Below are 24,138 nucleotides of genomic sequence, written 5' to 3'. Positions count from 1 at the left end.
CATCACTGGCCCTCAACCTGTGGCCCCTCTCCCAGCTGGGGCGGCCTCCACGGGGACACCCCTCCTGCCTGGGTTCCATCCCACACTCCTTCAGTGTCAGTGTCCTGAGCAATAAAGGAGGCTGCAATCTGCAAGTCTGCCTGCCGTGTCATGTAGGAAGAAGGGGCTGCCTCAGACTGTCACCCCACTTCAAAGTGCTGGGCAAGTGTCACTGCTGCCCCATGTTACTGTCATCCACGCCCCATACTGTTGGAGGGCTGGCTCGAAGTGTCCCCTTTTCCAGGGCTCAGTGGGTATCATCTGCCCAGCGAGTAAGCAGAGTCCAGAGCAGCTCCAGCCGCATGGCCAGCTGCCCCCTCCGTGGCTGCCTCCCTCCACTTTGCCGTGTTCATACACCATGTGGTTAAGGGGACTCTGGGCTTCGGTGGCCAAGCTGCCTAGGTAACAGTGGGGTCCTCCCCTGGAAGAGATACCCATCTTCAGGGCCACCCTGGTGCCCGATGCGTTTATTTTCATCGTTGGTGAACACAGTTTGTGGGCAGGTGTGTGTGGAGCTGTCAGGCTCAGAGCCCAGGTTGGGCAGGTCCCATGTTGGCTCACGGAGTCTGGAACGTGCCCTGTGGTGATGGCCAGCTCCCTGCCATCCTCCCACAGCCGAAGTGCCTGGTGGCGGGGCAGTGGCAGCACAGGGCTGTGATATGGGAGCCCCTCGGCTGTGGCCGGGGGTCCTTCAGTCCTGAGGGCCCTGTGGGGGGTGGGAGTTAGGTGTCCCCCACGAGAATGGAGTAGGGCCCAAGGTCACTCAGCTGACATCCCTGGACACCAGGATGTTCCGAGCCTGTGGTCACATCCTTCCCAAAGTCCTGTCTGTGTACCCATCACAGCCTCGTGAGCTGTGGACTGAGGTTGGGTGGTGGTCATACCCCCTCAGCCAGGAAGTGGGTCTGGGGGCCTGTGAACTCCTGGGTCCTCCTGCTCTGGGGGGCAGGGTGTGGGCACTGCTGAGCTGACCAGTGTTGCCCTCTGGTGGGGGCACTGACCTAGCGCAGGAAGGACCTCCTCCGAGTGCGGAAGAAGGCTTCAATCTGCTCCAGTGACCGGCCCCTGGTCTCAGGCACACAGCAGACGGTGAACACCAGGTTCACCAGGCAGATGGCAGCGAAGAAGAAGAAAGGCACCTGCAGACCGAAGTTGTTCTGGGGACAGGAGGGGGGGGTCACGTGAGGAGACGGGGTCCTCCGCCCCACGAGCTATGTGATCTGGGATCACATGGAGACAGTGTCATGGGGGCACACGGAGTCCAGAATCACTCCACTCTATGAGCTAAGTAGCCCAAGGCCACTCGGGGACAGAGGGCAGATGTGGGGGCACATGGGTACTCCAGGTCCTTCTGCTCAGAGACCGCAGGGACTCTGACCTCTGGAGCACTCAGGACTCAGTGGGCCTTACACTGCCCTCGGCAATGCGCCAGGTCTCCTCCCTGCCCAAGGCTTCATGCTCGGCGCCTGCTGCCCTGCCACCCGTCTACCCAGCACTGGCTGTGGGGTCTAACCACCAGCCTGGCCAGGTGCCCACTCTCCAGGGCTGCCCCTAGCTCCCACTGGCCCTCCCAATCTGTCTGTGTTCACTGGCCAGTTAGGAGGCACTAGGGCCAAGCCCCATTCTCCTAGTTCTTGTGAGGGTCTGGAGTTGGGCACTGGTTCTCGTGTGTGGGCACGCATGCATGCATGTTTGTGTGTATGTGAGTGTGTAGGTAGCCATGTACATCCAGCCTAGGGGGGCTGGTGGAGCAGGGACCTGGCAAACCCCATGATCAGGCGGAAAACACAGTGACAAGTGGGTCCTGGGACCCCAGCAGGGCTCCTGGTCACGCTGCTCAGCCTGGGCAGTGAGATGACTTGGGGACCATCCCTCTGTTGTGTTTCCTACAATGAGGGGTTAGACTCGGTCCCCTCAGATGGGGTGGCCCTGACCTGTCATGACCCATGGACAGAGGAGACAGTGGACTCTTGGCACTGGGGTCAGGGGTCCAGCAGACACTCACCACTGCGAGCATGAAGGACTTGGTGAGGGCGAAGGCCGTGAGCCAGCTGGCCAGCACGCAGAGCCCTGAGGCCACGCCACGGGCACGCAAGGGCAGGATCTCTGACATGAGGAGCCAGGTGATGGGCCCCCAGCCCATGGCATAACCTGGAAGGAATGGGTACAGGTCCTGGGTGCCCGCCCAAAACACAGGCAGTGCCCGCTGACCAGTCCTCATCGATCCATCCCCCGTACCGTCCCCCACTGCCCATCCCCACACCTACCCATCCCCCACACCTACCCATGATGAAGAACATAGTGGCCAGCAGAGGTACCAGGGTGAGGTAGCTGGTGGGTGAGGCCGGGGGCTGATCAGTGACCCCCAGCGGGACAGTCTCAAGACCCATGGTGCTGTTGGGGGCTACCGGTCTTGGGCCCAAGTGGACGTACAGCCCTAGCGTCAGGTTAGCAGCAAACATGATGGATGCTGGGGACACAGGTGGCCCTCATGGGGCCAGGCCTGTGAGCAGCACCTCCTGCAGGAAGGACCCCCAGGGCCCCCAGCCCTCTGTGAGTCCCCCCACCCCAGGAGAGCTGCTCATTTTGCTGGAGGTCCTGCAGAGATGCAGGCTTTGGGAACTCTCCACAGGGGCCCCGGGCAGGCTTGCACGTCCCCACAAACAGCACATGCCAGCAGGCCTTTCTGAGGAGCCCCAGCTGCTCCCTGGGGGGACTCTCCCAAGCACAGAGTCCAGTGCTGAGCGGCTGGGCCTCACCTGAGACAAAGAGCAGCACTTTGCGGCCAGCCAGGTCCATGGTCAGCGTGGCGATCAGCACCGAGAAAAGCCTCACGGCCCCGACAATGGCTGCGTCATCCTGGGGGGGCTGTGGGGGAACCGGAGTTAAGAACCAGCTGCTGCCCTGCACCCGAAGGCCGCGTCATCCTGGGGAGCGTGGGGGGACTGGACGTAGGGACCAGATGCCGCCCCTCATCCCGTGACTGCACAATCTTCAAGCGCATCTCCCGCGGACACCCCACCAGTTATCTCCACGGTGCAGAAGGGGAAGTTGGGGTTTGGCTGTGAGAAGGACCCCGAGGTGGCAGTGCTCATGGGTCGGACCTGAGGCCCACAGGTCCCAGGGTGTCTGCTTCCTGTGTCCATTGGACTGACCCCGACCCACAGTGACCGTGGGGACCGACGGGAACAGCTTCACAGGGATTGTGACACCTCAGTCCTTACAACAGGACCACGGCATCGTCCTCCTTGGCAAGAGTGGCTAGTGGGGGAGACCCTCTGACTTTCGGATAGCAGCTAAGCACTTGACCACTGCACCATCAGGGTGGAGATCTCCCATAGAGGGGGCAGGAAGGGTCGAACCACCAAACTGTAAACTAGCAGTCAAGCGCTTTAACCACTGCAGCACCAGGGTGTCTATTTTCACTCTAAAGCTTTTACTAAGAACCCCCCAAACAACTGAAAAGGCTGGTGTTGGGTAGAGGCCCTGTTTGTGCCAAGAGCAAAACTGTGCTCCGCGGGCCTTCACTGGCCGTATCCTGTCGCCTGCCTCAGGGTGGACTCCAAGGGAGAACTTACTGAAGGGTTCTGGGGTCACCTCTTCAAGCGTCATTCCTAAACAGCTAAAACACCTGCGCTCTGCCCAGCGCAGCCCCATCCGCGCATGTGGGGGAGACACCTGACCTCTTCCTCGACAGGCAAGAGGAGGGGTGCCCTCACCCCAGGCCCTAGGAGACCCTTGGGGGGCGGGGCCTCACCAGCAGGACGGCAGTCCTGTCAAAGATGGACTGCAGGTAGACCAGGATGGGCGTGATGCCGGTCAGCTGCTGCAGGAAGCGCATCAGCAAGGCGATGGCGATTGGCCGGTACACGTGCGGGTCCCGGGCCTCAGCCCACGACATGCGACTGCTCTGGAGACACCAAGCCGCTGCTGAGGGGCTGGGTGGACCCTGTACCCAGCTGCTTCCCGCCATGGGCTACTCGCCCTCCTCCAGAGAAAGCAGCAGCCCACCAAGGCTCCCAGGCTCTGGGGACAGTCCCCCCAGCCCCTCCCGTGCTGACAGGGCGTTCCCTGGAGTGGTATCTCTAGGCCTTGACAACCTGCGCTGTGTCCAGGCTGTCCCCTCCCCATCACCCCCTCCTCACCTCACCCTCTCTCTCGCCCTCAGAGCTGGACCTCTGGGCACCATCTCCTAGCTTCCCTGAAAAGGTGGCCAAGGCCCCAAGGGGTGAGCCCCACCTGTTGCTGAACATTGTCCTGGATCTGTGCAAACTCCCAGCGGACATCGGTGTGGGGCCCGCGCAGCCACACCAGCGCCCGCATGGCCTCTTCGTCCCGGCCCTTCGAGAGCAGGAAGCGCGGCGAGTTGGGCATGAAGCTAAGCAGCAGGGTCATGACGAACACGGGCCCCTCACCGGCCGCAGCCAGCCAGCGCCATGGCAGCTGTAGGCCTGGGGGTGAAGCCTGGTCAGGGGCTGCGTCCAGGCCCTCTCCCAGTGCAGCCTCTGAGCAGCCCTATCGACTATTGAGAGATTAGTCTAAGGGCCACCTCCTGCACGAAGTCCTCCCAGATTGGCCCAGGCCTGGGTGAACTAGGCTGGGAAAAACTACATCCCCAAGAGCCCAGTGGTCATGGTGAGGCCCCAGGCCTCCATCCCACCCTGCCCTCCCTTCATTCTCAGTCCCACCCTGGTCTCTTTTGCAATTCCCATAAAAGGAGGTACTTTGATGGAAACAGCGTTCCCACAAGAGGGTCTGCAGACTGCCAGTACAGGGAAGTCCTCACTGTCCTACAGGCGCCCAGAGGTGGGTAAGGCACTGCCTGGAGGCCCCGGCAGCGGGACTGGGGTGGGCAGGCTTTGCCTGGGCTCCATCTCCCACCACCCTCTCACTCCCACAGCTGCATCCCAGAGGCGCTCTGCACTCCTCTGAAGGTCAGATACTTGCCAAGGGCGTAGAGAGACAGGGATCCAAACACTGCCATGAGCTGGGGTGTGGCCCCCAGGGCCCCACGGACTCTGGGGGTTGAAATCTCCGACACATAGACCTGGGGGACAGCTTGAGGTGAGTAGCATGCAAGTTCCCAGACCTGGGCTCGGGAAGCAGGTGGATACAGCCCAGGTGGGGCCCTTGTCCTCTCCTGAGTCAGTATCTGACCTCAGATCAGTCTGCTTGTCAAGTGGGTGGATGCTGAGAACAAAGGTGGCCCTAGGGTCGCCCCTCTGTGGGTTAGCAGGTGGTCTCTGTTGTTCCTGCCTGCTTGTCCTCACCCTGCTGCACCCCCTCTCCCCCTGCCAGCTGACGGTGTGTGGAGCACAGGGGAAGACGTTTCAGGGGCACATACAGTCAGACACTTCCCTTTCCTCCCCATTGCTCAATGTGGATTTTACCCAGTTGAGTAATGCATCTGCCTGTGGTCAGAAATGAGGTAGGGAGTTTGGAGATTCCAGAGTGGGGACAGCTAGGGACATGGGGGAGATTTCCCCAAGTTTCTCCCCGGGCTACTCTGGGAAAGTCAGACATATTCTCATTGCCTGGTGGGCGAGGGGCCAGGAGGGTGCTGCGGCTGGGAGAGTGGTCCAGGCCTTACCGGGATGCAGGCAGCTGTAAGCCCGCCAGCGAAGCCGGTCAGCGTCCTCCCCAGTAGCAGCATCCAGAAGCCCCGGGCCCCTGCCATGAGTGCATAGCCGGTGGCCGAGGGTACAGCCGAGACCATGATGCTGAGCTTCCTTCCCAAGAGGTCATTGAGGAGCATGGCACTGAGGCCACCTGCCGCTGCCCCCAAGGTGAACACGGACTGCAGAGAGAGGGGTGCAGACAGACGTCAGAACACGCAGCACCAGAATCGCGAGACCGGCCCTGCAACAGCTGGGCTGACCCCAGGACTCAGGCCAGGGACAGTAGTGAGCATCCCACCTCTGGAGGTGTACAGGAACATGTGGACATGCACTTGTTAGGGCTGCCACACGGGAGTCCTGCTCTGGGGAGGAAGGGGTGCCCCATGCCCATCACTATTCTGTCTACCTGAAGTATAACATCTCCCATGATAACTCAGGAAAATTCTGGGAGGAGATCACCCCAGGAATGAAGATTTGGGGGACTCTGAAGCCCCCACAGAGTCTTGGCAGCCTGGGGGTGGTGCATGGTGCGCTGCTAATAAAGACCATCGTCAGCTCGAATGCACCGGCCACTCCAAGGAAGAATCAAGGGCAGTGTCCTCGCGTGAATGTTTCCAGCCTCTGAAGTCCCGCTGAAGGCCCGCGGTCAGAGCCTTCAAAGTCCTCCTGCAGTGTGACCAGGACCAGCCTGCGCCCTGCTCCCTTCTAGTGTTCTTCAGCAGTATTTTTGTTGTTGGTTGTCGAGTCAGATTCGACCGGCACAGGAGGAGGCTGTCCATCCTTCTCCGGGATGCCCTGCTCCTCCCTCGCAGCGTGGTGGGGCATGCTGACCCGAGCAACCTCAGCTTCCTCAGCTGAGTTATGGACATGACGGTGGCGCGTGAGAACCGAGCAGCCTGCATGCGGAGGGGCTGGCATGTCCTGGACCAGCAGCAGCCGCTGTGCTGCAGAGGAACCCTCTCTGGTGTCTGAGGAGAGCTGTGCTCACAGATTCTCAGGGACTAAGCTTTTGGAAGTAGACTGCAACGCCGTTCTTCCGACGTACCCCAGGGTGGACCTGAACCTCTAACCTTTTTTGTCAACAGCCAAGTGCTTATTTTAGCCAGAATGCCCTAGTTCTACAATTTGAGGTTACTAAACGCATCCTAGACCCTGGGACCCCGAGGCTGGCCCTCCCTCATATGTTCAATCTGTCCTGAGCACATGTGTGTGACTGGGTCCTGGGGACTTTCCTGACGCCACCCAGTGCCTCATTCTAACACACCTGACACCCAGCCAGGGGAGGCGTCCCCTCTGTGAGGCAGGGCTGAGGGGGTGTTTTGGGGGTGTGGTCTGGGCAACCTTGAGGCCAGGAGACACCGCCCATTGTCCTCCAAGCTTCTCCATCACTTTCACTTCCCTTTCTTTTCTCTCATCATCTGCGCCTGCCCCCAAGCAGCCTGTAGTTGGGTCAGTGGGGGCGGGCCAGGCCCTAGAGGGGTCCCAAGGGAGAGCTCTAGGGGATCCTAGCTGGGAGCCGAGATCAAATGTTCCCTGGGTCCCCCACCTACCCCAGCTCGGAGGACAGACAGCTCTTACCCCGAACCAGGAGGACTGGACTTGAGTCAGGCGCAGAGCTGGGTCCAAGTGGCGCTCCAGGATGGGGATGACAGGGGACGTGTAGACCAGGGCGTAGCCGAAGCTAAAATTGCCCAGCACAGCAGCGAAGGTGGCCAGGAACACCCTCCTGTTCTGTGGCTTGCTGGGTGGGGGCAGAGGCCGGGATCTGAGTCTCTTCTGCCCACTCAGCTGTTTGTGTAAGGGCCCAGTGGCTTCTAGCTTGGTGGGCAGGGCCAGCAGGGCTGCTTCAGGGCCCCGGGATCAACGCCACCGGGGAATTCCAGGGGTAAGGACAGTCCCCACAGTCCAGCTATCCTCAAACGCTGGTACTGGGTCCCTTCTCCAGGCCAGGCGAGGACTGGCAGCTGGGCCCAGCTCTGCCTCTGCTGTGTGACCTTAGGTCAGCCTCTCACCCTCTCTGGGCCTGGACCTCCCAGCCTGTTCTGTGGATTGGCCCTTAGATGACCAGAGCACCTAGGGCAGCAGGGAACCAGCCGGCCCCCTCTGAAGGTTAGGGATGCCCAGGGCCAGAGAGGACCAGGGAGAACCAGTGCCCGCCCCCGCCTACAGCGCGTGGCCAACGACTCTCACCGGATCTGTGCCCTGTCCCCCGGCGCCGGGGGCGGCCTCTCCGGGAAGGTGTCATAATCCGGGGTCTCGGCTCCCAGCAGGGGCTCCTGCATGGCGGCCTCTCTGGTCAGGGCGCTCTGGTCCCGGCCACCTCGGGGAGGACGCGCTCGGCCGCAGTGCCCCGCCCGGCATCCGGCCGGCTCCGCCCAGCTCAGGACCAGCCGGCCGGACCCGCCCTTCGGCCGCGATTGGCTGCGGGGCGGGCCGCAAAGCTGGCTGCCGCCAATGGGAAGGCCGCTCGCTTGGCGATGCTCGGATGAAGGCTGCACCCCGGGCGCGGGCGGCGTCTGGGATGCTCGGTGCGCCCGCTGCCCCTCTGCCGCTGGGCCCGCTCAGCGCGTGGGAAAACCCAGCGCCGGAGGGAAAGCCTGGCGCTCCGGGGGTCTGTGCGCTCTGAGTCCGGCCGAGCCGCTTTGTAGGTGGGGAGACCCCACCCCCGAGGGAACCGTAGGCCGCGGCCCTGCGGGTGGGTCAGGGTGGAGCCCCCGCACGTGCGCTCCAGGCGGCCTCACTTGGCGTGCTGTCCGCCCCTCGCCGGCGCCCGTGGCTGTTCCAGTCCGGCTGCACCTGCGCCAGGGCGCGCACGACTCCCGGCTGCCGAGGAGGAAGCAGCTCGGAGGCCGGCCCTCTCGCCAGGGTCACACAGCTCCTGGACCGAAGGACAGAAACCGTGCCACTCCCTGCCAAGTCTGCCCTTCCAGCCACCGGCCTCCACGTGTCGCCGCCGCCCCTGGCTCCCTCGGAGCACTGTAGGCGAAGGCAGAGGGCGAGCGGTGGGGACGGTGGACGCCACTGGGGGCGAGACTCCTCCCTTCTTGTTTATTGTCCTGTGTGAGTCTGTAAGTCATTTGGGCTTGTTGAAAACGAACCAGATAATGGTGTAAAATAAATATGTAAAGAAGGAGCCGAAGATTCCCTGGCAGTCGGTTCTCCCAAACGGCCCATCCATACCTGCTGCTCTTGCTGGACTTTTCCGGCCGAACCACACCCATATCCTGCAGACAGAAAGACAGTCAGGCAGACAAAGAGAGCTCTGGGTTCTACGGTGCCACCAAAGAGCAGAGACACATTTCATCAGACCCCGCTGGTGGACATTTGTACAAATTCTGCATTTTAAATACAGTAAAATGTTTCACCAGCGGTGGTCATTCCGTTTCATGGTTAAACTTTGGTTGCTAAGCGAAGGTTGATAGTTTGGACCCACCCAGCAGCTCTGAGGGGGGAAAGTCCTGCTCAGTTCTTCCTGAAGATTCCATCCTCAGGACCCTCTGGGGAGATTCTGCTCCACCATGTGGGATATGATGACCGAGAACCAGCTGGAAGGATCCTCAGAGCAAGAACAATTGGGGAAATGCTGGCCAGCCTGCTCCTCCACGCAGGTATACCTGTGTGCTGATGCTGGGCCTCCCTGCAGGTCTACCTGTGTGCTGACGTCGGGCCTGTCTGCTCCTCCATGCAGGTCTACTTGTGCGCTGACACTAGGCCTCCCTGATCCCCCACGCAGGTCTACCTGTGTGCTGACGTCGGGCCTGTCTGCTCCTCCATGCAGGTCTACTTGTGCGCTGACACTAGGCCTCCCTGATCCCCCACGCAGGTCTACCTGTGTGCTGACGCTGCGTGGGCATGCGGCTGTGGACTGAACGTCCATGGGTGGACAAAGGAACAAGTAAGTCAGCCTTTGAGGAAGTGCAGCCTTAGGGACAAAGGTGGGGACACTTCATTTCACTTTCTATGGGCTTGTTGTCTGGAGGGGCTGGTCCTTGGAGAAGACTATCATGCTTAGAAGGGTGGAGGGTCAGAGGAGAGTAAAGCCCTTCCATGAGATGGATGGACACTAGTAACAAGGGTCCCCAGCACCCGAGTGAGTGAGTGTGAGGCGGAAGCAGGGTTTTGATCTTTTGCACGGGGGTGGGGGTGTTAGTATGAGTCAGAGTGGACTTGATGGTACCTGACAGTGAAGGTGGGCTCTGGCGGCTTACTGCTAAGAAGCTGCACTGCAGTGCCAAGGGCACCTGGTTCACGTCCACCAGCTGCTCCGCAGGAGGATAGGCGATTTCTTCCTGTGCAATTTGTGCCTCTGAAAACCCACTGAAGGGTCCGCTCCAACTCAACAGCACACAACAACAATAAAAGCGGCCACACGAGCTGTCCCCCTTGCTTCAAGACACAGGCTTCCGTGCATCCAGCAAATGGACAGTCCCTAACGATGTTTAACCTCAAAGTCACTGCGCTCGAGACGGTTCTGAGTCAGCAGAAGACCATCAAGTTTCTGAGGCAGCAGATTTTCACAGGAGACTCCCCGTCTCTTCCCCCGGGACCTGGCGGTCGAAACCACTGAAGTCTTGGTCAGCGGCCGCAGCCCACTGTGCCCCGTCCACCCTGCATCTGTGGCAGTGCTGGGCACACAGAGGGTCGCAGCAGCCCCAGACGACCCCCCTCCTTTGCCCATCACCCCTGCCACTCAAGGAGCTTCAGGTCTGGGCAGTGGAAGTGGGGTCCCTGGTGATTCAGTGTGACCTGAGAGTCGGTTTCTCTCTCTGCACTGAATACACTCTAAGAATGGGGTTGTGAGAGACAGCTTCTTGGGGCTCCTCATGTCCTGTCACCTCACTTTCTGGCCCCCCCCAATGGAGGCCTTAGGTTGGTGGGTGTGTACGGAAAAGGCCGGAGCAGAGTCCTTCAGAGGCGTCTGTCCTGGAGGCTAGTGAGGCTGGGTCCCTCCACACAGGCTTGTCCCAGGACCAGAACCAGGAACCCGTGGCTGAGGAGCTCATGGAGTTGGGGAGGGGGAGGGCTACCCAGCCGACCTGGGGCTCCTGTGGGGGAGGGTCTTGGACCGGGACCAGGTGGGTCCATGCGCTGGGCCTGGTCTGTAGACTACTAACAAGTGTCGATTGGTCATCACTGATCTGCCCCTGCAGTCCGGAACCTGGGCACGAGCCCCATTTGCCCAGGGCCCAGGTGCCTGTGACCACCTCTATCCCTGGAACTTTCTGTGTTGTCTCCCGCTAAGTCTCATTGGTTTAATCTGTAAGATTGGACACACTCTGGAGCCTCCCAGAGGCCTCTGGGCCGATAGAAGCCGCTTCTGCACCTGACCTGTGTCCCTTCCAACGAGTTTGACTACTTCTGCTTTCTGAGTCCACAAACCGGCCCGATTACATTCCACGACCCCCCCAAGGGAAGGCAAAGGTCTAAGGAGCCTCACCGTGGGGCTGACCCTAACTTTCCAGAGCCAGTACCTGCGTGGGAAATACCGGGATGGGAAGGTGAGGAGGTGATGGGGAGTGTCCCAGGGCTGTTGGCCCCCATTTTATAGAAGAAGAAACTGAGGCTCCTGGTTACCACGTGGGGTGCCTCTGGTACCTCCTGGCCCCCAGTTCTGGTCTGTGCCCACAGCTGAGCGGGGAACAGGGACAGGCAGGCAGCGAGCATATGGGAACATGAATCCAACCCAAAGGTGTAGGATTCCCACCCTCACCCCTCCTTCCACAGATGGGCCGGCCTGGGCACCCAGAGGACAAGGTCTCTGGCACCCAGCTGTCCGGCATCCCTGGTGTGCCCCGTGACGACGCTGCCCCAGCCCCTGTCCCTGCCCCTGCGGACTCAGACCTGGTGCCCTCTGTGAGCCTGGCAGCGGCCCTCACCCTGCTGTTCCTCCTGCTCTCGGCCTGGTTTTGGGGAGATGGACACCCCTGAGGTCCTGCCAGTGTGGCCTTGGGTCTGGGTGGTCAGGGACCTCACAGGTGCCTGTCACCACCAGGTGGCAGCCAAGACCAAAGGATCTTGCCTCCCTGGGGTCTGGGCTGGGTGCTGGGAGGAGTTGGCACAGCAGGAATGGTGGACCCTGTGAGCAGCTCAGTCATGGCCACTAGGTAGGTGCCTCCTGCCCTGGGGGCTCCCAGGTCCTGCTCAAGGATGGACTTCTGCTGAGAGATACCAGCCTCCCCGTGGGCACTCGACTTGCTGTAAATTTGTGTGGGAGCCTGGCTGGTCCTGGGACTGGACCAAGAGCCTATGGGCAGCCTCCAATAGGTCCCTTCCCAAGGGACCACAGGGCCTGGGGATGTGGAACCCTATTCAGATGGGGACCTCATTTCCTATCTTTGCACAGTCATTCTGTGTTCTGCAGATAAATCTGGGCGGCCCCTGCTATTTGTGGAATAAATCAGAGAAAGCTGAGGCTTCCAGGTCCACATCTGTCCGTGCTGGGCCATGTGACTGCGGACAGTCTGCTCCACTCCAGGCCTCGGCTCTCAGCTCATCAGAGGGAATGCTAGTACTTCCCTGTGGGCTTGTCAGGAGGGCCAGCGGAAGGGTAGGGGCCGTGTGGCCACCTCTGCGCAGACACTCTCTGCGTCTGACCCTGCCCCCACTGGCCACTCGCACTGCCCCCAAGTTCTGGCTCAGCAATTCCACCCGGTGAAGTGCAGCCTGGGGCCAGCTGTTGTCGTTGTGATGTACCATCAACTCGCCTGCGACTCACAGTGACCCTACGTACAGCAGCTCTGAAGCTGTCCCATCCTGAGCTGGTCTCACTGCCTCTGACACACCTACCCCCATTGCCCCATTTACTCTACCAATCCATCTCATCTGGGGTTTTCCTCTCCTCGCTGTCCCTCCACCCTTCCAAGCACGATGTCCTTCTCCAAGGTCCAAAATATGTGAGATGGAGCTTCAAAATCCTAGCCTCCAAGGAGAAATCTGGTTTCACCCTCTCCAAGACAGACGAAGTTGTTCTCTTGGCGGTTCATGGTATGTTCAAGACTCTTCTCCAGCACCACAACTCAAAGGCATCATTAGTTTATTTGTTTTAATGTGGACATCTTCCTCCAGAGGAGGGTCATACCAACCTTACAGTAAGCAGAGGAAGGTCGTTGCCAGTGGGCGACCTGAGCACCACTGTCCCCACTGTGGCCGTGGCGGGAGGAAACCCAGGCGAGGAGGCTGGGGAGGCTGCGCTGATCTTGGCTGCCACCCGGCGGCTACACACAGGATTGCACCATCTGCTTTGTGACACCTTTGTGTGTGTGTGTTTTAGAAATGGAACATTTTCGGTTTCTCTCTTGCTCTCATTCCGGTCAGGTCTGAGCTGACTCAGAGTTGACCTTTCAGCAGGACTGGGAAGCTGGAAAAGTCACAGGACGAGGCCACTCATTGTTCTCCCTCTGACCTGGTGGTGGATTCGAACCGGAAGAGAGGAGCAGCCTTCGGTTTTGCAGCCAGCACCCTACGGGCAAGTGCCAGTTCTGAACGTTTGTAACACTGCTGTCTGTGAAGGAGCTCTGCGGGGGCCGTTGTTTCTCTTCATTTTCCTGATTTCTGTATTTGCAGGTTGGACGAGGCCTCTCTACTCTTGAGTGCATCTTGTCTAAGGGCCCCTTTCTGTGGTGGGTGGGCTGGCCTGTGGCCCCGGGGACTACAAACCCCAAGCATGTCCCTCTGAACGCACCGTTTTGGACGCTGTGATCATCTCCTTCTTAAGGTCCAGACCACCGGGCCAGAGCCACTGACCCAGCCCCGCCTCCAGGAGCCTGGAGTCCAGGTGGGCAGGGAGCCCAGGTGGTCCAAAGTCCTCCAGGAACAGGTGGCGAGGTGCTGCTGGCTGGTGTTTCAGAGTTGTTGTGTAAGAATCCTGTGGTTGTCAGCTGAGGCCGCGATAGCATTGTCCTCCGCAGCTCGGGGGGGGGGCACGGAATTGCTTCCAAAGGAGAACGTCTTTCTGTGTAATTCAGTGACCTCTTTTATGAATGTGGTTCCGGTCGGGGCTTTCCCTGCGTCTCCCACCTCTCCTGTCCACTCCTGCAGGACCGCTGCCAGATGCCTGCTTTAGGAAAGTGTGTGCTTTCCACGGTTGCTGGTGCAGAGGCTGACAGAGAGGAGGGACAGGAGAGAGTGCTGGGAGGGCCTGGGGTGCTCTGAATGGGGATCGTAGGAGGTTCTGTGAGCTGGGGTGCGTGCCTGTGTGTGTACCTGTGTGTACTCATGTGGGCGTGTATCTGTGTGTAGATACCTGAGTATACGTGGGTGTGTACCCGTGTGTGTACTGGTGTACCTGTGTGTACCTGTGTGATTGTGTACCTGCGTGCCGGTGTAAGTGCATGCCTGTGGGTTTTGGTGTGTGCCTGTGAATGCATCCCTCTGTGTGTGTGTGACCTCTGCATGAATGGGTGAAGTATGCACATGTGTGCATGTGTGTCTGTGAGAGAACACGTACGTGTGCTTGTGTATGTCTGCTTGTGCCTGGATGCATGTGTGTCAATGTGTGTGTGCACATGTCTGTGGGTCTGCGTGTGTGTGTGGACCTGTAGCTGGGCTATCTCTCCACAGGTGACTGATTATGCCCTGAGACCTGGCTGCTTCCTGGAGCCCGGCGGTGGACTGGCGGGGGTGGGGGGGTCCTGTGTGCAAGGCCAGGCTAAGTGGCTCACAGAGGGGAGACTAGGGAGGCGCAGTTCACTGCCTCTTAGAGCTGGGCGCTGAGCTTGAGTCTTCAGTTACAAGGGCAAGCTGGGAACCCAGCCTCGCTTCTCCTCTTCAGCACTCCCTTTTGGGTGACCTGGGAAAAGTGGCCCAAGTCTCCTTTTCTGGTCAGTCTGCTGGGTTGTGGGGCTGACACTGCACTCTCCATTCCTTTCTGCTTCCTTCTTAAAGGGACACTGTTTTGTTTGGGAAAGCAAAGTGCCCAACTGCAGATTCACACTGATGCAGCCACTCTTGTGGCCAGGTGGCCACGTGACTAGGCTCTGACCTGGGAGGTGTAGACAGACATGTCCAGGGAAGGTAATGCTTCATAACTGGACAGGCACTCTTATTTTGGTGCTCGGTCCTACCTTCTCCTTGTCTAGAATTCAGTTATGTTGCCTGGAGTTGTGGCAGCCCTCTTGCAACCATGAGGCAAGACAGAAGGCTTAGGATGACAGAGGAATGAGGAAAGCCAGGTTTCTGGGAATACTGTTGAACTGAGATACCTTGTTAAGTGGGTTTGTCCTTGGGGGTTTTTTGGGGGCATCTTTTCATAATCTTAACAGAACGAATCTCACCGTCACCTGGGGGTCAGGGGCTCAGAGCCTTGAACAGCTTTGGGCACTCAGGAGTCCTTCTCACAGAATGCAGGGAAGCTCGTAAGGACAGCCTAGGAGCAGGAGGCTGCCTCCACGACTCCTCTTTGGAGAACGGGCTAGGACAGCACGCTGGGTGGGGAAGCCACAATTGGCTCACTTGGGGGCGATGTGGATTAGGGATGAACTTGAGACCAGGAACAGAGTGGTCACTGCCCTGCTTACTGCCTGCTTTGTGAGGTGGGCGTGGAATCCCCAGTGAGCCTCAACTGCAGGCCTGAGGGATGGATCGGTGGATGCGACACTGCTTGTCAGCCCTGAGGCGATGACACAGGGCTTGTGCACAGATAGCAGGTGGACAGGAGGACAGGCAGGCAGGAACTCCATCCTCCTCTAGAAGGCGGTTGGGGAACCTTGCAGACAGCAGCTAGTCCTCAGAGCCAACCCACAGGGACACCTCCTCTTCTTCCCTCTGAAGACCTGGCTGGGTGCCACCCACTGAAATATGGACTGACTTCTGGGGACCCTTCCTTGGGTCCCCCATCCATGAGGTGCCTTCTGCTTGGGAGTACAAAATGGGGACAGGAGCCAGGTGGGGTGAGGCTGAGCTGGCTCCCGCTGGTCTGTTCCTCTCCTCTGAAGCTGTGTCTTCAGCTGGGGGACCTGTGTGAGCCTCAGTTTCCTCCTCTGTAGAATGGGGAGAGAGCGGGCGTCCTCTCGCTGACTCGAGGTGAAGATGTAACACCTCACTTACTGAGAGGGCAGCAGCCACCTGGAGGGGGGTCCGGTTCTGGCTGGTGAAGTGGGTTCTTTTCCCCTTTGGGTTAGGGTTCCCACCCTCTTAAGGGGAAGGAGCTGGGCCCGGCAGGCCTGCAGTGACCCGCTGTGGGGACAGGGAGGGTGCAGGCAGGGGTGACCACAACAGCCAGCAGTTCCACCGCCTGCCAGCCCGACAGCTTTCCTCAGCCAACACTCTCCCGCGATGCGGCCAACTATCAGTGGCTGCTAAGTGCCGCCACAGCTGCTGTTCCTGCGAGTGTGACATTACGTTTCTTTGGAAGCTGACACTTCCTGGCCTCGAGTGTGCTGGGCGAAGGGCTGGCCCTGTCCTCATGTCTCTGCCTGTGTCCCGGCTGGTCTGCTCAGGGCCTGCGCCAGACAGATCCTGCCTGCTGTCCAGACAGAGCCCAAACAGAGCCCCCGGCTGCCGGCGGCGGGGGGCCCCCTTCGCGGGGTTATTTTTGGCGGCTGCTGGCTGTGGACGCCCCACAGTAACTGAGTCTTCCTCTTGTTTTGCTGACAGGTTCGAGTATGTCTGAAATGTTTTGTGGGTGACCTGTCGGCCCCTCGCACGGTGGGAGTGGAACCCGACTGGGGCTGGGCCCCTGGACTGGCCTCGGGGCTCCCGAGGAGGGGAAGGGCGGGTGCTGAGGCCCCATCTGCTGAGCGCTGTCGCTTGGTCTTCTGCATATGGGTGGCGTGCTGGACGCTGGCGTGTCATACAGTTTTGTCCTGGTAACAGGGCCACTAGTTAGCATTCATTTGGCAGAAGAGGAGATGGAGGCTCAGAGAGAGGCTTTTCATCAAGGACACTCAGTGGACAGGGTGGGCTGGGGTGGGGGTCAAGTGGAGCTGGAGGGGCCACCCCGCAGGGCACTTGGTCAATATAGCTGGGAAATCCAGGTCAGACTCCTATCCTCCTCGGAAGTGCTGCCAGGTGGGGGCTGGGGAGAGGGCCCGAGAAGGTGGGCTGGTCACCACTGGCCTGTCCACAGCCTCAGCCCTCAGTGCCACCTGTGGTTGTGATTCCTGCGCCCCCTGGAGGCGGACACCGGCCTGGCGCCCAGGTGGACCAGGTGCTAACCTGTCCGCTGGCAAGGAGCGGGGGACACCGGCCTCTGCACCCGCATCGCTCCCACACCCCATCCTGCTGGCCAGCGGGGCGCTGCTGAGCCCTCGCCCAGCTCTGTCCGCACCAGACAACTGCCCAGCACACACCTCCTCCGGGGGTCCCGCCTCCAACCCCCGCGCGCGGGTCCCGAGCACCAGGCCGAGGGCTGGGGGCCGCGCACATGTGCGAGGCTGGTTCCCGGCTTCTCCTCGTTGCATCTAGGAGCGGAGGGTCTCCGATTGCTAGAACTGCCACTACCCCACCCCCGCAAAGTACTGGTCACTCTTAGAGCCTCCAAGCGCCTGGTCTCAAGGACCAGCAGGTCTGGATGTTGGGAGCAGAGGAAGCTCATCCAGGGCAGGTTCGTTTCTGCCCTGCTGGCAGCAGGGAGAAGGGGTTCCCTGGTTCCCGCCAGTCCCCGGCCGAGGCGCGGAGGGGAGGGTGCAGTTGAAACACGGGGTGGGGGGCGTCAGCCCAGAGCCCCCCACCATCCAGAGCGGAACGCTGCCTGCCCAGGGCACCTTGCTTCGGGGTGGCCCGGGCTGCCAGGCTGGATGCGAACATGCACATTCCGTGAGTGTGTCCACCCAAGTGAGCCTGTACACAGTGTGTGCACACGTGCATGTGTGCGTGGCTAGGTGTTTCCCACGTGTGTACACATGCATGCATCATGGGTGTGTGCACACATGTGCTCAGCACTGTGAACGTGTGTGTCATGCTCTTACAGAGACACGCTCCGTGTTGCCAGCATGGCTCGTCCATGCCCTGGAGCCCTGGAGACCTGGAGCCCCAACCTGGCCCTCTGGCAGCTCTAACACCAGGAAACTGTCGACCTAGGACAGGGCGGGAGAGGGGTGGGCGGGGAGCTGAGGCTTCTGAGCCAGTGATTGCCCAGCCAAGCGCATGTGGAGGCAGCCAGTTGGTGGGGCGCAGGGTGGGGCTGGCCACTGCCAACCCCCTCTCCTGGCAGGTGTGGGGAGGGCTTGTGTCATGAATTGAACTGTGTTCCCTCAAGTACGTGGGGGCCCAATGTGCTCAGCATTTGTTACGTATCCTGAGCTTGCTGATGCTGCCAAGGTGGGATGAGAGGCTGCCTCCCTCAGGGTGTGGGCTGACGAGATCAGCCATTCACCTGTGAAGGGGTGAGACTGGGACCTGACACCATGACTAGGCCACAGCCCAAAGCCGACAAGGGACATGAAGACACATTTATCTCACAAGAGGAGGAAGGAGAGGGGCATCGAGCAGAGGGGTCCCGGGTCCCACCAACGCAGACTCTTGGATCCAGAGACCCAGATCATGTGCTGGGAAGCTCCTTGGCCTGGGGAAGGCCCCTGAGGTCTCCAGAAGCTCCGGGAAATAGAACACTCCTCCACAACCAACGAGGAGAGGGTGCGAAAGTGGGCCTTCCCTGAGAATGGATGCCCTGAACTTGGACACTTGCTGCCAAAGTAAAGGTATGCAGTTCAAATCCTCCAGCTACTCCACAGGAGAAGGATGGGCAATCTCCTCCCATGCCATTTACTGCCTCTGAAAGCCCACTGGAGGTCAGCTCTGGGTCGGTTCTGACTTAATGATTCACAACAAGCCTCTTAAGCCGTGAGAGAGTCAAGTTCCGCTGGCTGAAGTTACGCTCTGAGGTGTGTCTGCTGAGAGAACCGAGGCTGGAGTCGTGCGGCGGCCACAGGAACGCAGCGTGTATACACATGTATGTGTACCTGTGTCCACACAGTCTAGGGCTGGCCTCCAGGTGGCCCTGTCACCCCGGATGGCCACAGCATTTGGAACTGAGGAGAGCAGCTGGAAGATCACATCTGCGAAGACTGTGAAGCTTCTGTGGAGTTGGCCAGCCTCGGCCCTGCACTGGGGATTCTGTCTGACCACTTGGTGAGCTGGGGAAGCTGGGTTAGTGGCTCTTCCGAGAAGGATGACTCCTCAGAGATAATGATAAGCCTAGAGGACAAATCCCAGATCCCCACTGTCCTCAGACAGCAGCCTTAGTGCCTCAGAGACTGGACACTCCAGTGAGCAGTGTGAGGGCCGAGGGAGCCAGGGCTGTCTGGACAAGTCACAGCTGTCTCAATCGGAGACCAGATTGCACTGTGGACAGGCTAGTAGGCTCGCTAGTCCTGCCATAAGCCCAGAAGTGGAGTCCTAACCTGATCTGAAGTCCGCAGACCTGCCCAGGCTCCCACACCAGAGCTGCCCCAGCTGTCTGCTCCCTGGGCTTGCAGCCCCATCTTCCAGGGTCCTGGGGGAGTGAGGGCTATGTAATCACACACCCAAGTGGTAAAAGTACGACTCGAGAATGACACCAACTCCAGACCTACTGAAATATACCAGGTGGTCTCAGCGACCACGCAGCCAAGAGGTGCTGACGGTGGTGTGAGGGGGTGGGGTGTCTCCACTCTCACTTGTGGTCCCATCACTGAGGCCAACATGAGGCCCTCAGGACCAAGAGCCAAGGCCAGCAGTCCAAGAAGCCCTGCTGACCTCTGTCTGCACTCTGCCTGCAGCGCGTTTGTCTGGACGTCGCTGGAACCACCACTGCCTTCCAGCCTGTGTCCCTGGCTGGGTGGGCCTTGCCAAGTGACAGCTTCCCAGCACAGGAACTGCTGTGGGCATGCACGCACGTGAAAGGACATGCACGCACGTGAAAGGACATGCACACACGTGAAATGACACACACACATTTACATGTGGAAATGAGCACACACGAGTGCATGCATGAGAGCACACGTGCACATGCAAACATGCATGTGTGCACAGACACAAATGTGCATGTGTGTGTATGAACAGTATACACATGACCATTCAGATGTGTGCACCCATGTGTGCAAATTTGCATGTGTGTACGTGTGTGTGTGTGCCCTGTGCCTGCCTTGGGGGCTGGAGCCCACTGACCCTGGACACTGCCTGCTTCCAGGAACCTGGCCGCCCTGTGAGTCCCCAGCGTGGCTGGCCCGAGGCCTGGGGCTCCACCGTCCTGCCCATGTGTCCTGTCCTCTCAGGCCCACCGGCCAGTGAGGTGGGGCCCACTCAGCCCCTCCACTCTTGATGAGACATGGGTCCCCTCAGACGTCCCTCCCACCTGGCTCACGTTCTTCCTGCCTTTTCCCACCTCCACTCTCGCTAAAGAATACTCTGTATTGTAGTAAAAGGTATATAACCTGAAATTTAGCATTTTAGCCCTTTTTCAAGGATCAGTTGGGTGGCATTGAGGGCATTCATTACGTGGTGTAACTGCCCCTGCTCTGCATTTCCAGAACTTTCTCAGCAGCTCTGACAGAAACCTGGTGCTCACGCACACCAACCCTGGCTAGTCACTCCAGCTCTGTGTTCTGTCTGTAACTCACCCACCCTGACTTCCCACTGGGGTTTACGGCAGCCCTGGTGAGCCAGGCTACACTTCCGCAGCACCACATCCAGCCACACAGCCTCACGTCTGAACATGCAGTGAGACTACAAGGTCCTCCCACGGGGACATGTTCGTTGACCCTCATTCCTCTCAGGGGGCTGCTGCTGTGTTCCTCAGTGGGTCATGTCCCCCCTGTTGGCCGTGGCGGCCTGTGATGCAGGGGACGTGTGTCCAGACACCCTCTAGATCCTCGCCTTCAGTCCACTGCCGGCTCTGCCTGGGAGTGGAATAGCTGGGCAAAGACAATACCTTTTTCAGTCCTGGTGAAGAAATGTGTAAGGCGTGGGGCTGCTAACAGAAAAGTCAGCAGTTCTAGCCCACCAGCCGCTCGGAGGGAAGTAGCTGTGTGGTCTGCTTTCATAAAGATTTGCTGTCGATGGAGGGCTGCCGCGAGCTGGTGTGGAGCTGAGGCTGCGGGGCTGTGGCCCGTGGGCAGGTGTGCAGGACAGGTCGGCTTCCTGCTCAGCCGCTCGCCCAGCTTTGTTTCATGCTGTTGGCGGGAGTCTGCGCCAGGTGACAGCACTTGTCCCAGCCCCTCCCTGCCCTCCTCGCCTCCACTCCTCCTTTCCCGTTGAGCCTCCTGTGCTTTGCAGCGCTCAGTTCTGGCGCGGTTGATTGGCGTAAAGACTGCACACTCCCTGGTGTCCATACGCAGACCTATCTGTTTGGCAGAAAGCTGAGTCATGGGGGTGAGCTCATTTCCAGACCTGAAGGGAGACCTTGGGCCACAGTCTGGGGGAACCACCAAGTCTCCTGCTTTATAGCAATGCAGACACAGCCTGTCCAGGCGTGCAGGCCCCTGAGACAGCTAGGCGGGTGGTCTCCAGCTCAGAGGCACTTGGCTTGAAAATTCCCCCAGCTGCACTTGGAAGGAGAGGGTCCCAGAGGGTCCCTTGGCTTGGTGCAGAGCCACTTCCCCGCCTCAGGCAGTTAATATTTCAAGACCTTCGGCTCCCAAGATGACGCTGGGGCCTCCTTTGGACACAGCCATTGAGAAGTGGAAAGGTCCTGCTGTCTAAGTATCAGGGACCCAGCGCTTCCCCCTGTCTGTCCAGAACGCCACATGCTTCTGTCTGGCTGCATTGGCCCTTGGGGAAAGACAGGATGTACGGGATCAGAAGTCACTGAAGTCTCTGCCTTAAGACATGGGAACAAGGTCTCAGGCCACGCTTCCTGGGTTGGGGCCTCCTGCCTCCCCCAAAGCCTGCTGGCCTGGAATGCAGACTTGCCCTAGAACAGGCTCCTGGCCTCTGGGAAGGAGCTGCAGCTGGCTTGGCCTTCCCTGTGTCGGGAGCAAAAATCTTGCTTCCCTCCAGCAGCAGGATGGAGAGGCTGGCCTGGCTCGTGGGAGGGTTCCTGGGGGCTGGGCCCAGAATCCTGGTGGTCTGGGAGTGGGCAGACTTGAGAAGGACCAAGGTATTGTCCACACAGGAGGGCACAGGCATGTGAAGGGAGGCAGGAAGGTTCTGGGTAGCTCGTGCCCAGATGTCAGCTCTGCTGGAGAAGATCCCGTGCAGGGCAGGGCAGAGGGGCCACAGTTCAAGTCCTTGCTCCTTCCTTTTCAGTGGACTGGATGGAGGAAAGGGCTTCCCCACTTCCCTTGTGCTTTTGCCCTTCACCCGCGAGACTGGCTCAGGGCAGCGGCCAGCCCTCGTGTCGGAGGACCAGGTGTTAACTCCTGCGAGGCAGTCTCTTTCAGGTGACCTGCCCCAGGTAATGACCCCAGGGGACTGACTGATCAGGAGTCTCTGACCTTCAGCAACACGTGGAGACGAGGTGGGTCATGCTTTGAATGAGTCTCGAGCAGTGAGGCCCTGAGGGTGGCTCACATGAGAACGTGAAACAGAAAGAAGTAAAGACTGTGTTAGGCCTTGCAGCCGCACGTAGGCTGGCAACAGTGCAAATCTTGGTGACTGGGATTTGAGGGGAGGAAGGGAGAGAGAAGAGGGTGGGGACACCGAGGTACGTGGGAGAGTTTGTGGGTCATGAATGGACGAGAAGGGAGCCATCTGGAGGGACTGCAGAGCTGCTGATGGAAGAGGAGGACTTGAGCCAAGTCTTGTGAGATGAGCTGATTTCAGTAGAGGTGGAGGTGCTTGGAGCCGGATGCATAAGAGAGGGAATGGTGCCCACATGATGCACCCCATGTGCCCACTCTCCCCCACTGACATGCATCCACCCCCACACCGACATCCCCCCCACAGATGCACACACGCACTGTAAGTACACGTGTGCTGCTGGTGGGTGGAGAGGTGAGGGCGCGGCTCGTGGGGAGCCCCGAGGACAGGGACCAGAAGGGCTGTAGGACCAAGCCGTGGGGACCAGCTCTCAGCAAAGCTTCTTTCTCTTAAAAATGCCATTTTGGAGGAAGCTCTGGTGGCCTAGTGGCAAGAAGCCGCACTGCAAGTGCAGAATTTGTTGCTGTGTGCCGTTGAGTCACTTGCGACTCATAGCAACCCTATGTACAACAGCCCTAAACCCTGCTCTGTCCTGTGCCATTCTCATTGTCTCCTACACACTCATCTCGGTCATCCCGGTCACCAAATCAATCCACCTCATCGAGGGCCTTCCCCTCCTGCGCCTGCCCTCCACCCTCCCAAGCATGACCGGTCCCTCCTTACAACATGACCAAAGTATGTCAGACGAAGCCTCAGAATCCTTGCTTCCAAGGAATAGCCCAGTTTAACCCTTTCCAGGATGAATCTATTTTCCTAGCAGTCCATGGTATTCTTAATACTCTTCTCCAGCACCACAGCTCAAAGGCATCAATTCTCCTTCTATCCTCCTTGGTCATTGTCCAACTCTCTGATGCATAACAAGTGATTGCGAAGACCATGGCCTGTATCAGATGCACCTTAGTCTCCAGAGAGACACCATTGCTCTTCAGTACCTTGGAGAGGTTCCTAACAGCAGACTTTCCCATTGTAATGCGCCTTTTAATTTCCTGGCTGCTGGTGCCAAGACTGTTGACTGTGGAGCCAAGCAAACTAAAGCTATGTACAATCTCAATCTCTTCACCATCCATCCTGATGCTGCCAATTGGTCCAGTGGTGAGAATCTTTGTCTTCTTGACATTGAGCCTCAATCCATATTGAAGGCTTCAGCCCCTGACCCTCAGCAGCAAGCACTTCAGGTCCTCCTCAGTTTCAGCAAGCAGGGTTGTGTCATCTGCATAACGCAGATTGTTGATAAATCTTCCACCAATCCTGATGCTACATTTCTCCTCATAGAGCCCAGCCTCCCGCAGAAGTACGTGGTTCAAATCCACTAGATGCTCTGCTAGAGAAGGAGGGGCAATTTCCCCTGTATCAGTCAGATCTAATTTGATGGTACACACACACACACACACACACACACACACATACCACCAACAAAAAACAATAACATTTAAAAAAATTAAAAAATGCCATTTTTGGAAAATACATGTCTTGAGAGTCTCTCCCTGTTAACTGTTCTTAGGTCTGTGTCCAGCAACGTGAGTTACCCCAAGATGGATGTCAGAATGGACCCTGAATATTGCACTAGAACACCAAGAAATCAAAACAAAAGGAAGAAATCAGGAAGTTAATGAGCTGAACAGAAGATTTCAAAGGGCAGCTTGGAAAGACAAAGCTAAATATTAAAATGAAATATGCAAAGAGCTGGAGTTAGAAAACCAAAAGGATTGGACCCACTCAGCATTTAAGCTGAAGGAACTGAAGAACAAATTCAAGTCTCAAATTGCAATACTTAAAGATACTATGGACAGAATACTGAATGATCCTAGAAGCATCAAAAGAAGATAGGAAACTTACACAGAGTCAGAGTCACTGTACCAAAAATAATGGGCCAACACAGAAGAATTTCAAGAAACACATAAGATCAAAAAAAAAAAAAAAAAAA

The 24,138-nt window shown here is 58.6% G+C and overlaps 1 protein-coding gene across 2 annotated transcripts; it reads right to left on the bottom strand.

The window, feature by feature from the left end:
- Positions 1 to 1,040: 1,040 nt before the first annotated feature.
- Positions 1,041 to 7,939, bottom strand: SLC2A6 (solute carrier family 2 (facilitated glucose transporter), member 6). Of its 2 annotated transcripts, XM_006900561.1 has the most exons (10): positions 7,848 to 7,939; positions 7,236 to 7,398; positions 5,630 to 5,836; positions 4,987 to 5,086; positions 4,279 to 4,490; positions 3,797 to 3,949; positions 2,799 to 2,907; positions 2,324 to 2,509; positions 2,045 to 2,190; positions 1,041 to 1,196 (listed from the first exon to the last, which is right to left on the bottom strand). In XM_006900561.1, the coding sequence occupies exons 1-10, from the start codon at positions 7,937 to 7,939 to the stop codon at positions 1,041 to 1,043; spliced, it is 1,524 nt and encodes a 507-aa protein (XP_006900623.1). The 2 variants fall into 2 exon arrangements, with proteins under 2 accessions (XP_006900623.1, XP_006900624.1); XM_006900562.1 differs by lacking the exon at positions 2,324 to 2,509.
- Positions 7,940 to 24,138: the final 16,199 nt, after the last annotated feature.

The sequence above is a fragment of the Elephantulus edwardii genome, unplaced genomic scaffold (assembly GCF_000299155.1).
Source record: "Elephantulus edwardii isolate Elephantulus edwardi_28Jun2011 unplaced genomic scaffold, EleEdw1.0 scaffold00289, whole genome shotgun sequence".
In the NCBI taxonomy this organism is placed as follows: domain Eukaryota; kingdom Metazoa; phylum Chordata; class Mammalia; order Macroscelidea; family Macroscelididae; genus Elephantulus; species Elephantulus edwardii.
Note: the sequence above shows the minus strand (reverse complement) of the source record. Positions and strands in the feature narration are given on the sequence as shown.

Coding starts and splice junctions, on each gene's coding strand:
- SLC2A6 (XM_006900561.1), bottom strand. CDS start 7,939: ATGCAGGAGCCCCTGCTGGGAGCCGAGACCCCGGATTATGACACCTTC. Junction 7,399..7,847: donor GGGGACAGGGCACAGATCCG/GTGAGAGTCGTT, acceptor GCCCCCACCCAG/CAAGCCACAGAACAGGAGGG. Junction 5,087..5,629: donor TTACAGCTGCCTGCATCCCG/GTAAGGCCTGGA, acceptor GCTGTCCCCCAG/GTCTATGTGTCGGAGATTTC.